Genomic DNA, 13,730 nt, shown 5'->3' with positions numbered 1-13,730 from the left:
TGTTATTTTCTAATATTAATAGAAATTTACTCACCTTTACAATGGTTACATCTTAGGCGCCGTATATGCTCGCAAAAAGGCCTAATTTCTCTGTTTATTTTATTATCAACTGAAATTACCAAAAATGCAATTAATCAAAAATCCCGCATGGGGTTCCCTGAAATTTTGTATGTCACTTTAATAAGCCTTCGGCTGTTATGCAGATTAGAGGTTATTATGCATGTGTGTTTCCTTGCAATTTCGTAATGGATATTTCGTTAACCTAGCGTACATTTTTACAAAGTGATTAAGTTCTGTCGACTTAACTGCGGTCACACTCTGTAGGCTATGCTATGCTAGGTCGTTTGACTGTGCATCAAAATTCTGGAAAATTTTGATTTGTAACCCAAAATTTCATGCTTCTAGCAAAAGTATAACTGTAGTTTAAACGCAACAAGCACAGGCACGTAGAGAGCTGAAGTCTTCTTTACTATTGCACTCTCATATCAGGATTGACTGTTGAGGAATTATTACCTCATTACTCCTTTCCATTCAGGCCTTCATGTCAAAGAGAAAGAGCAAAAGTGAAAGAGACCCGAGAGCTGACCTCAGGCAGACCTTCAACTCCAAAATCTATTTTTTGTCACTCTCTCTTTTCTAAATCCACTTCTTCCTCCAGGTGGGCCGTGCGGAAGCAGGTACAGTTGGCGATCTTTCGCCACATAGCCTATGCCAGTTTGGCCAAAGGGATACCTAGTCAAGACCAGGCCAGGTCAACGATGTAATCGTACCAGCTGGTGGTGTGGCAAGTTGGGGCTCAACATTTAGAGATTTAGCGTTATACCATAAACCATACCCAAAGATTCCTTTTCTGAAGCCTGCACCCGTGAGTACACTATTTCGGTCATTATCTGACATTTATGACCATAGATGAGAATCGGACAGAAAAGTGACTTCAAAATTGAGAGTTTTGCTTTGAGTCTATTGTGCCAACTAGGGTTCTTGGTCGTAATTAATTAATTATATTGATTGTTCAATTATTCTTTTATCTGACTTCGTTGATATGCACGGTTCTTAACCACTGATAAACTAGAACCAAACAGACAGTTTCTTGAATATAGTTACATTATATTGATTCACAATGAAACATTTATATACTGCTTTCAGAACATGTCACAGAGATACATTCGGTATGACTGTAAATGCTAGACTGAATATTGAGAGAGGTGCATTGGATGCTGTGGTAACGTTTAACGTAATTCAAAACACAGCCAAAATATGGAAAACGTTTGTTGGTAAAATCACGAAATAGAACACTAATAACATATCATCAGATCTGCACAGGAATTCCGTAGAAATAAGAGCTAATTGTGGCAAGTAACACACCAACTTGCCCTTCGGGTATTTCAAAAAAGTATGTTTACAGTAGAAATACATGGGACAACACTATAAGTATCACATAAAATAGTATGTTTCGGTATATAGATTACTGTACTAATATTTAGTGTTAAAGTGAAGGTAGTAGGTTATATGTTAAAGCTAGAAGTAACACATCAAGCTAACTTGATAAGCACATGTAAGCTAATATTACAATCTTATTTTTAAATGCCAGAATAAAGCTCAGTGAGTTATAATTAAAAGCTTTGTTTTGCAGGGTTTGATATGTCTAGTGTGCATGGTCGAAATGTAAGAAACCTGTATAAGCTAATTTTGAGGTTGCACGGACATTTACCTATCGACCTTAAAATCGTTGGGGACCAGTACGTCAAGAGTGAATTTAAGTTGCACAAAAACTGTAACCCAGAAATTGTGCCAGAATTTATGCAACAGTGGATATTGTATGCTAATACATTGCAAAAACAAGTTCATGATACGACTCAACACGATAAACGAAAAGACGATAAACTAGGGCTTAATATTTCCGTTGAACAACTGGATCGTTTTACAAGTGAACAATTGGTACAGTTGCACGAATTGATGAAAGAAACTACCAAGCCAAATCCTCAGTTTAATATTAAAGAGGGTTAATCTCTTCTCCTGGTAATTGCCAACTGTAGAATGATCAGCCAAAAAATTATTCCAAGAATTTGGTCTGTCAACAGATCACAGCGCTTTTTCAGTGTTGCACACCCTTTACACTACCGGCCATATACTGAATTAGCAAATTTTAAAGTAAGAAAAGAGGAAAGTTTTTGGGCCTTTGTATTTCGTCGATCAGAGCCTCCGCTAACTGATAAGGAACTTAATGTTGATTCTTGGGAAAAACTATGTCCTCGGCAGAAACCTATTGTTGCTGAAAATACTTCAAAAGATAAAATGCCACATGAAAAGACAAAGTAAAACGTTTGTTAATGTAGTAAAAACGTGCTCCTTGAGCTTGTCAGTTGTATATTTTTTTCTTTTTTTGATGTATAGTTTTCAATAAAAGAAACATTTGGTGTGCTTATGTTTTTTGTAATCTATTGCATGTAAAATTCAAAAAATGCCCATTCAAATATTGTATTCCAACCTTAAATTAATTCTCTAATATATTGTACTTTCACCTTTTGCCTAGTCTATACAGTTATACAAAAAATCTTCTGACAGTCACATTCTTTTTAACAGAACTTATAGAAAATCTTACTCAGCTCAGTATAGCAATGTATTTACTGAACATGAATTGAGAATTTCAATTATATTACAGTAAATGAATGTATTCGGTTAAGACATAACATTACACAGATTCATGCATGTTGATCATTTACAAGTTGCACATCTGATATTGTAGCAAAAATATCATGCAACAGATAGACATTGGTTCTAAAAAATGTGTTGTTGCAGTGCAAATAGACTTGAGTTCACTGTCATGATTGATAAAACTTGTGACGAATACTGCAACAATAAGAGTGTTCACAAAAAAATTAGCTACAAAGCAACAATAATGATTACATACATTGAAATACAGTGCTACCATAGACAGTTAGATTACAGATAACAACAAACAAAACATAAACACTTTCAACTGGTAGTGTATTTCATTAAATTTACAGCTTTGTGTTAAAATAATTTGTTTTATGTCCCATGAATTACAAAACGAACATTGGCAATTTTAAAACTGTAACACATTTGATCTGTTTTCACTTGATTGATGGAAACAATACAAAGGGCTGCAATTTTCAATCAATTAAGAATTCATTAAGTGTCTGTATGTGTAATAAAATTTTCCGCATAAAACTCAGTACAAATGATAATATTCTACTATCAAAAAGGTAAAACATATAAAAATTGACCTTAGATGATAAGTAAATCTTTGAGTGAGATAATAGCTACAAAATATGATGATGTAGCACCAAACCTTTAGCAGACTGATTGAAGATGTGACCATTATTGTGCAAAGATACCAATAAAACGATAACATAAAAACATTATAAAATTTTAGGTAATGACAGTGACTAGAGAAATAGCTCCATCAATGAAGAAACTGCATTACTGTTAATATCACGAAGTTGCTGTAGAGGTTGGATCACATAGATAAACAAATTTTAGAACTGTTTGTATTGGAAAGAAGCATCTAATGAGAGGATACACTTAGCAAATTAATACCAAGATTTCATTGTACATGGTAGTGCCAAATGAAACATTACAAATGTAAGGTAAAAGCTAATAGACAAAACTAAAAGCAGCAAACGCACTAGTACAATTTGATGACACATTGGAAAATATTGATCAACAGAACACCATGGAAAACTTTTTACAGGTAATATAGGATCACTAGCAAGAATTCTAAGCTCTATGGCAGTTTCATGTTTGAAGCATTGAATGCGTTGGTATGTGTGACACAGAAGGATAAGGCTGGGGCTGATAGTCAGACTTAAGCTCAAAACTGCCTGGTAGTGGCATTTTTGCATGTTTGTCAGAGATGCTTTGACAGGGACTGCTTTTATCAACTTTTCTATGAAGGGTAATTTTACCAAATGGTGGCACAGTTGAGTTGTTCTTTCTAGCTCTAACACTAGCTTTTTGCTCATGGCTCTTCTTGACGTGAACAACCAGTAAACTTCTTGTAGAGTAACTCCGACCGCATAGTAGACAAAGATGACGATGTGTAGTGCTGTGATGCTCCACTGCAATGTGGCTCTTGAGCAAGGAAAGGCTCGGAAACCTGCGACTTGGGCAATGTTGGCATTTGTATTGCAAGAGCTGACGCTGTTTGTTTTTATTAAATTTTCCAAGGTTATTATACAACCTAAACTGACTCTTTTTTGACTTGTTCCCTTTTTTACCCATTGAAGGACCAGCATGAGAGTGCGGTTTTTGTTTAGATATTTTGGTTGTTGGTTTTACAACTGCATTTGTTACGGCATAGGCTCTTGGAGCCATCATGGAAGATGTGTTGTTGAGGGATGTTGGGAATTTCGGTTTCTAAACAAAACCAAAAACGGTATTGATAGCATAGTTCTATTGGCCAATACCTTCCACAAGTTTCATGATATAGTCTTCAATACATAAATTAGGGGAACTTACTTGAATTTCAGGATTAACTTGTAACTCATTACTGGCCGGGTTTTGGTGAGAAGTTACCATTATGTTACCAACTCCATTTAAGAGATTACTACAGTTAGCTTCCTTCTTTTCCTTATATATTTGAGAATTGATTCCATTCTTTTGAAAACAATGGACAATGAAGAGTTGCCAAAGCATTGAAGTTACCTTATCAAAGTCTTAAAACCAACAAGATAATAATAGCAATTCTTACCATTTGTCTACTAGTCTTCCTACTCTTGGATTTTCCGGTGGGATTAATTGGCCTTCCAAACTCATCAAGTTCTTTCACACCAAGCATAGTCTGAAATTCGCTCCCTCCGAAAAGATGACCATATTTCTTAACTAAACTCCCAGATTGCTTCTTGTTTTTAGCAAAGTGCTTTCTTTGCATGTGCCCACGTAGATGATGAGCAGTGAGACAGCGTTTGCCACATTCCGGACAGTTACAAGGATTCAAGTGTGCTGTGTCTGGGCTGTTAACTTTGGAATCAATGTGAGATCGCATGTGACGTTGCAAGTAACATAATCTAGAAAACATTAAAACTTCCATCATGCTTAGATTTAAAAAACTCACTGTTTTAGCAACAAGACATTAGATCTTCAATTTCATGTGGTCTGCTGATACCATGACAACTTGTTTACATAATAAATCATAATTGGCAGATTTATAAAAAAAAACATGACTACTTATTTTGATTAAAAAAGTAGTAAGTATGCTCTGTAATTGACTTTTACAAATAATTATTAACGCACCTAATCAAGAAAACAAATAATTTAACAGGATAACATGTTGTTTGAAGTTTTAAAGATTTATATACCTGTCAAAAGTTGAGTCACATTCTCTGCACCTGAATGGACGTTCACGCAAATGCACAAAACGAATGTGTCGCTTCACATTGCCAGCTTGTGCAAATCTCTTATTACATATACAGCATTCATTCGGGTTGACACTTAAATGAACACCTTCAACGTGATGCATGAGATTATCAATGCCCTGAAAGCAATATTGACAGAATTTGATAAAAAATCTAAGTTGAAATATGAACTTTAATTTAGTAAAGAATGCAGATAAAATTTATTTTTACTATTAGCCAATAATTCAATTCAATGGGAAAGTTCCTTACATCATAGGTCTGATTGCAAACAGTGCAATTAAATTTCAATGTTATTCCATCATCAAATTCTTTCAGAATCATGGTTTGTGCTCCATATTCACCCTCTTCGTCTTCAGTGCCACGCCTCTTTTTTGGACGGCCCCTTCTAGCCTGCAATGGTAGATTTGCACATTCCACTGAGCCACTGGACACAATTGAGCTCGGTTTGCCTGGTTGTGATTTATAGGTGGGAATTTCTGGTGGTGCTACATCTGTAGAAGCAGCAGATGTCTGAACTTGTGTATGGCCAGATGCCACTTCTGAAAACGGAACAGCAGGGCCGACAACAAATACTGGCTGACTGACTTGAGCAGGTTGTGTAATTGAATAGGAAACAGGGACTGTTGTTGCACAAGGTTCAGCAACTTGCACAGAGCTTGGAAAATGGAAGTTGGGCAGTGGAGAATTAGAACGAAAAACTGAGGGTGCAGCCGGTAAATAGTCTGCAGCATCCACCTGCAGAGTGTAATCGTCATATGAGAAGTCTGATAGAGTTTTCATGGCCTTTGAAAATGCTTCTGATACAGAGCTACTATCTTTGTTACAAGTAGAACTGTTCAAATCAAGAGATCGCTCTTCAGATAAAAATGAAGAGGGATTCTGCTCCTGTTTGGTTACTTCCTGTTCTTTGATTGGTGTTCGAAGGGAATCTGTGATAGAGATTTGTGACTCTATTGGTTGCTGTTGGTTGTTGATAGATGCTTCCAGAATGGACGCATCAACAAGATGAGGTTTTATGTCATGGTGTGAACTAGAAACAATAGACGGCGTTGGGTTGAAAGTAACCTGACCTTGCACTGGAGCACATGGATAGGGGTTATGAAGATTCTGTTGCTCCGAAAATAGGTATGGGTTCATATTAGCTTCTTTCTGTACAGCAGTTGAAGAGATATATGGTTGTTGACAATTAGGTGGCAGAAAGTTTGAAGATTCCGAAAGCTGTCTTGGGTCACATTGTTGTACAAAATTATGGTGTTGATGCTCAGTGTTATAAATCACTGGATGAACTGGTTGCGGTTGAGATTGCTGGTTCCCTTTTGCGTGGTGTGCTGTTTAATGAATTATGTTTGATAAAGAAAATATTAGGTTAATCTTAATCCTCATCTTCATAAACAAAACCTGTTTATCCCAACCAAAGTTATGACAAATTTTAGCCTACACATTGTTATACTTTTTTTGCTGAAGAAAAAGATCCTTTAATAGGCACATACCTTGTTGCATGTTCACTGCACTGTTAGCTGAATTCACATCATGCTTATAAGTGGGCTCTTCAGTGTGAACTTTGGTGTTGTGTGCTTGCAACTCACTTACAGAATCAAAACTTGTATTACATTTGTAACAAAGCTGTTTGCTTCCTTCACTTTCTCTGGTGAAATAAAAAACTATTTTCACACAACAAAATCACATCATGTATAAAAATCATTACAAGTTCAACCAATTCTTATAAAGGTCATGTGAATTTCAACAAATAAACTACATTCATTAATTGCTTTATAAATGTTTCTGAGGCACTAAGAAATTTGTGAAGGGCTTCTGCTCAGTTTTTTAATAAACTTGGTTTGCCTATGTTTTTTTTAGCAAAACAAATTTTTTGTGCTTATACTTCATAATCCTGGTCCAATTTTCCATTCTAATTGAAAACTGTTGTACTTACCAGCGGCTGAAACCAGACTGATAACATTACAAACTTCAACTGGCTATTCAGCATTCAAGTGGTAAAGTTATTCTAAAACAGGATATAGCGTCATATAGAATTCCTTATAAGGCAGACTAGAAACATGTACATTATCTATATCTCACTATGGCACTGGCATTCAGCAGCACTTGAGGTAAGTTTCCGTTCATAAATTTAGTTTCAGCTACAGACCTGTCAACAACGGTTCGTGAATAAATTTTTAAACACTATGGTGAAAACCTGCATAAACTAACCAATTAAAACTTCATTTTAAGCATACCAACAAGGTCATATTTATATAGCTGCACATACTGACAGAAAAGCTCAATTACTCACTGATGTATCCACATATTCTGCAAACTACAAATGATCTGGCCGTTAGGACTGCTCTAAACACATCTGTTAGGTTGGCTAACTGTGCAATTTCCAATTCAGCATATTAAATATGCATGGCTAGCTGCTAGATTTTTAAAATATGCAATAAATGATCATATGGTGATTGGTGAACATAAATGCTAAACTCAAAACACTTCCAGTCTTACTTACACTAAACTAGCATAGCACAAAGCCACATCTAATTCAACGCAGCCTATTAGTCATTAGGATCAAATGAAAGTAAATACATGGTGTACATCGGCAATACAAAAAAGTGAGATAAGCATGAGAGTCATCAATAATTCATGTATTGCGTTTAGGCTGAAACATGAAATCGCACAGGAAATTTCATTAAATATTCTACACTTGACAGCACTGAATATGTTAATGAAGACTAAGATTCTTTCCATCAGATTGTTATTTAAGTAGAACGGCTATGAAATAAAACAATTGGCATTGTCATGGTCTATACAATACTGACTATGTTGCCTTTGATGTTCTGCATTCAATGAGAATGGTTAACTTAATTCTAGCCAACATCAGAATTAAAACCAAAGATTGAATTAAAAAAAATTTAAAATAGATAAAGCATTTTCTAAAACAAAAATATCCTTCTGGCATACCTAGTAGCCACTCGCAAGTGAATTATTTCTTTAACAATTGATTTACCAGAATCTCTTTTCACCAGCAAAACAAACGCATTAACCTTAAAAGTAGACAACTAAAGATTTAGGTAGGATTTTAAAATATACATATATAATTAAATGCTTAAGTACATTAATAAACACAATAACTGTTGAAAATTGTTATTAGGTAGACCTTATATGCAACTGTACGCAATTAGTAACAAAGCTTGGCCAATATAAGAATTTAAATCCGAAAGTTAAATTATGCCACTAGGTACAGTTTTTCTTACAAAAGAATGCCGATTAATACAATACGACATGTTGCTTTATCTAACCCTCTATTGTAATTTTAATGTAATACAACCTTCAGCTGTGGCCTGTGGGGATCAATCCATTATTTTTTGCTTTCTTGGTTGTGCAAGATGCCTTGCATAAAACTTGTAATAACATTAATTTATATACAGTACATATATATATATAATTATACAAAACATGGAAAACCGATTTAATTAATTTACTGAAAAGCTGTTATTAATTACAGTTCAACACATAGATTGGAAAGAGTTATATACATATGCTTATGTTGTAATAATCCCTATTAAACATCACAAAAATGTCTCAATAGGAATTTACTATATATATATATATATATACAGTCGAATCCGCTTAATTCGGACACCGGATAACCCGGACAACCGCTTTATTCGGCCAAAATGCTCGGGAACGGAACAAAAGTAAAAATTGAACGTAAAAAACTCCCGTTAATTCGGACAATTCTCCGCTTAATTCGGACACAGGTTCGCAATTCCTATAGTTAGGTTATGACACAATAAACAATGCTTCGTCCGTTTTAACACAAGATGCAATTGCATTATGAGTGATTATGGTGAAACAATGACGATCGATGCAGTAACAATCGACAATGAACTGATATAAGGCCGTGCCAGCTTCATAGTCGCTTTTACTTCGGTACAATTGCGTCCATCTTGTAAAATAGAATGGTATAGAAAAGTTTTGCAGAAAAAGTGAAATTTCTCACTAAAGTAAACGAAGAAAAAAATAAAGACGCTTCCTTGACAGTTAGGCAGTTAGCTGGGTTGGTGGGGATATCAAATTACAGTATACAGATATACGGTATTTGTTGAATCGTTTGGTATCGAAATTCATCATTCATCAAATAAATCAGCCATAAAAACACATCATTCAATGCCAAATGCCATGGTTGCATATTTGATAGCATCAACACAAACAATTTTCAGATGTTAAAAATTTACAAAAATGATTATGGAAGAAAATTCCAAGAGGCCCCCTATTAATCACACAGCATATCTGCAACCTCAATAAACAGGTGATTGAAAATGGAACGATCTATTCATTAATTTTTTTACATGATCTCACAAACAGAACTGAATAATACTACTATTCATGGGACCTGAATGTCTTACCTTAAAACTGTTTTTATTGTTTTCCTGTCCATAGTTATCATTTTCGGTGACTATCAATTTTTAAGAGCATTGCTCTTCATATAAATATTGGCTAATAATGAAACCTGATATAATTTTGATGGCTGCAATATTGGCTTAGCTAAAGCAACATCCACTTAAAAATATTTCTGTCACTGCTATTTTTTGAAATTACAAGATGGTGTTAATTCTGGTAAGCAATTGACCATAGCTTGAATTAACAAAAAGTCACAATAAATATTCTACAATTCTTCTTTGGTAATTTGCTTATTAGATACAGATACCAAAATTTAATAACCATGGTGTCTAGCTGTACATACCCATGCAATTTCTTAATGTGCCGTTTAAGATTCTTCTCAGATGATACTGTTTTGTGACAGATCATACACGAGAAAGTTTTGCTGCTTTTATTGATCGCCCTCATGTAAGCAATGTCTTGTTCCTCATGCAAAGTATTAGCATGGTTTTCAATTTCAACCAGAGTTGCAAAACGTATGCCACATCTAAAACAAAAGGTTCTTCACTTTTTAGAAAATTACCCTAATTTGCAGAATCTCTACTTTATCATATATATATATTATATACATTCAATCTGAATAAGTTTGTTGAAAATGACGATCGATATGAAGATTTTCAGCAAGACTTAACACACCTTAAGCCATGCATGTATAAGTAATACTGTATTGTATCTGAACTACAGTATAAACTTTTTTTAGTATATAATAATCAAACCACTGTAATAGCCTCCAACATACAAGTTCAAATTAAGTCAATAAAAATGAAGTGCTGGACAAATTTGGGTTTATTTATTAATAAGTGGGTAGAAATTCAAAACAAAATTTCTGCAATGACATTAATCTTTTTGCAGTGACCTCAAATAGACAAAACTAAATGGAAATTGTTTTAAAAATAATACCAAACAGTTTGACATCCAAAGAAAAGATCAAATTAAAGTAGTTGACTTATTAATGGCCAGTAACTTTATTAATAACCATAATAGCTAATCCATTAAAACATTTTTTGGGTACAATACAGGTTGTACAGTTATAACAAAATATATCCATAACAAACCTGACACACAAGTGGCCACTGGTAATAAGGTCAGGGTGAGAGCTTTGGTTGTGCTTTATAAGGCTGTCAATTGAAGCAAAGCCTTTTGGACATTCTCCGCATTGGTAAGGATGATCACGATCATGTACGGACAAAAGATGACGTTTCAGATGGTCACCACGCTTAAAGACCTACAAAAAATAGATATAAAATGTATTAGCAACACTTTCAGACTTATTTATGTTGTAAGTTTGTGTGAAAATCAGTGAGTAATATGTAGCCATGATTTCAAGCTTTGAGATGAGTCATTCAGAGCAAATTTTCAAAGTTGTCATTTAAGGAAACCAAAACATTTCCTATCACTGAACATTGCTTTTGAAGTGCTATAATTACAGAAACAATGAGTCGATTTTAACAAACTTTTCATGAAGAAAAGAACTGCTAAAAATCAACACTGAAGAAATTTTCACAAGTATACAGTTGTACTAAAAGTAGCAAGCCTGGGAATTCAAATGCGTCAACTGAAAATCATGGTCATAAAAAAATTCAAACAATACAAACAATGGTGTGAGCTAATGAGAACACAGCCAAAATAAGACAAAGCCACATATTTACCAACTGTGTAATATGGTTAATTATGAATTCTGAAATCCTTATTGTGCCTGAGTGATATCCTAATCGAATTAAAATTGTCTATAATGTACTGACCTTTGCACATTTTGGACATGGAAATGATCTCACAACTCTGCCATTTCCTCTATTTTCCGAGTTTTCAAAGGCTGATGTTTTAACATTGGGATCTGGGGCATGAAATGCATTAGGAGGTGCTTCAGGCTTATTCATATAATGAGCTGAATGAGGCCAGATGTCAGACTGGGGTGTTGCATTTGGTACAGACTGAGATAATGGTTGTGAGCCATCATAATATGGTGGCTTCCCACCAGCTAAAGGAACAGAAGACTGAGAATAAGCCAAATGGTTGTTATTGTTGATGTTAAACGTCGCATTTTGTGTTAAGGCAGGATTTTGTGAATATGGTGCAGGATAAGCTTGTGAATTTACTGGCACTCCAGGATCCGAAGGAAGTAAGGAAGTATGACTAGTAACCATGTGAGATGAGTTTGGCAACAAATTATAAGTTTGCGAGATGGGATGCGACCAATCGTGTTGGGATGGAGGTAGCGGAGCACTGGAATAAGTCATCTGTTGTTTCTGACCACTAGTAGTAGTGGCCGCTACAAAACTATCTTTTTGCGCTGGTATATCTGAAAAAATAAATATCATAGCAAATCAAAAGTTAATTAAAAAAGCATGTATGAGAATACGTATTAAAAATCACTAGACTTGTGATGCATCATGGTACTGATTGTTAAAGTTTATGTACCAGTATGCAAAGCTATGCTCTTATGCGATACCTGACATATCTATTGACTGGGTCAGATAACTGTGTGCACTGTGGGATGTTGTTTCCATACTAGCAAGAACCTCTCTTGAATTTGACGCACTGCTTGCTATCATGACAATCTTGTTTCTTAATAATTAGGACAGCCACAGTACAGTATTACATTACGGCCTGTTTAGAATCATTTTAAAAACATGTCAAGAAAAAACAATTTATGGTTAAAACATACAGGTATAAATGCAAGCTTTTTGTCTTGCAATGTTTAAACTATTTTACAAACTCTGTGTACATTTATAATAAAAAAAAACATTATGTCAAAATAATGGTTTATGTTAACTATCTACCAGAATACTTTCCATACTTCATGTTTGAACAAAAGCAATAGAACAAACAGTGAGAAAATATATATGTAATATGATGCAATGCAACTTAAAATAATAAACCAAAACTTCCCTAACAAGTGCTTTATTTTAACTATGAACAAGCAATCTTGTGCAGTGAAAAAATATCTCACTTCCTAGCTCCACTTGTAGCTTTTCAGAATTAACATTTCACAAGTAGTTTGCATCACCGGTACACTGGCAATACGAATGCGAACAGTAGCTACAAGTTGCCACAGAATATTGTTTCAAGGTTGTCTACACCAGTGTTTTCAACTACCAATAAGTTTACTTTTTTACCAGTCTATAAGGAACATTATTTCAGGCCTACAGCAACAAAACCTAACCTGTTACAAATTATGTAGTTTTCAATGCAACATTATCAGTTTTACAGGAGATAAACTTGAATCCTTTTATAAATTTATCACATGAAACAACAATTTTTGGGCATTTGAATTCGTTTTTTTGCATGCTCAATTTATTCATCAGCGTACATTAAATGCAGAAGTGCTGCTTGTTGGCATGCAGCTATAATTTTAGTTGATACAATTATATAAAAACATGCAGCAAATTTTTTTATCGGCTTGCAAAGTATTTCTGTAACTTTTACTAGTCCTCAAACACAGGAAGTTAAGAACCATCGATTGATCAAAACAACATTGGCACCGTATGATAATCTTTACTCTCGGACTGAGGAAAGTGTTAGCACAAATTGGTCAAGTCCCGATTTTCACAGATTTGTTATTTGTTTTTGTTGATTTTTTATATCATATTGCTCGAATATAGGACTATTCTCCAGCACTACTGAACAGCAGCAAGCGCTGTTACAGCCTTGCCCAAGGACACTACAATGGTAGTGCCAGCAGGTGTCAAAAACGAACCACAGTGTTACGAGCCCAAAGCTCCAGCCACTTGGCTATCGAGCCAACTTCAACAACATTATTAACTACAGTCATCGCAAAATCCAATCACTCAGAATAATCAAATAAAGATTAAAATGATTCTCAAACAAGGTCATCATGTGAGCTTTGCTGTCTTGCGGGCAATGTCAGAATGCAGAATTTGGCATAGGCACTCTTAAAAATGTTTTCAATGAGCCACA

At 34.7% G+C, this 13,730-nt stretch overlaps 1 protein-coding gene across 1 annotated transcript; it reads right to left on the bottom strand.

The window, feature by feature from the left end:
• Positions 1 to 2,651: 2,651 nt before the first annotated feature.
• Positions 2,652 to 12,439, bottom strand: LOC143458882 (uncharacterized). The gene is made up of 10 exons (XM_076955777.1): positions 12,262 to 12,439; positions 11,555 to 12,111; positions 10,868 to 11,037; positions 10,117 to 10,299; positions 6,869 to 7,023; positions 5,628 to 6,706; positions 5,322 to 5,497; positions 4,715 to 5,030; positions 4,483 to 4,620; positions 2,652 to 4,380 (listed from the first exon to the last, which is right to left on the bottom strand). Exons 1-10 carry the CDS (start codon positions 12,362 to 12,364, stop codon positions 3,760 to 3,762), a joined length of 3,498 nt encoding a protein of 1,165 aa, XP_076811892.1. The 5' UTR covers positions 12,365 to 12,439; the 3' UTR covers positions 2,652 to 3,759.
• Positions 12,440 to 13,730: the final 1,291 nt, after the last annotated feature.

This window comes from Clavelina lepadiformis, chromosome 5 (genome assembly GCF_947623445.1).
Source record: "Clavelina lepadiformis chromosome 5, kaClaLepa1.1, whole genome shotgun sequence".
Taxonomy (NCBI): domain Eukaryota; kingdom Metazoa; phylum Chordata; class Ascidiacea; order Aplousobranchia; family Clavelinidae; genus Clavelina; species Clavelina lepadiformis.
The sequence above is the reverse complement of the archived record's forward strand: the minus strand, read 5'-3'. Positions and strand labels throughout refer to the sequence as shown.

Coding starts and splice junctions, on each gene's coding strand:
- LOC143458882 (XM_076955777.1), bottom strand. CDS start 12,364: ATGATAGCAAGCAGTGCGTCAAATTCAAGAGAGGTTCTTGCTAGTATG. Junction 11,038..11,554: donor CATGTCCAAAATGTGCAAAG/GTCAGTACATTA, acceptor TATTTTTTGTAG/GTCTTTAAGCGTGGTGACCA. Junction 4,381..4,482: donor AAGTTAATCCTGAAATTCAA/GTAAGTTCCCCT, acceptor GGTTTTGTTTAG/AAACCGAAATTCCCAACATC.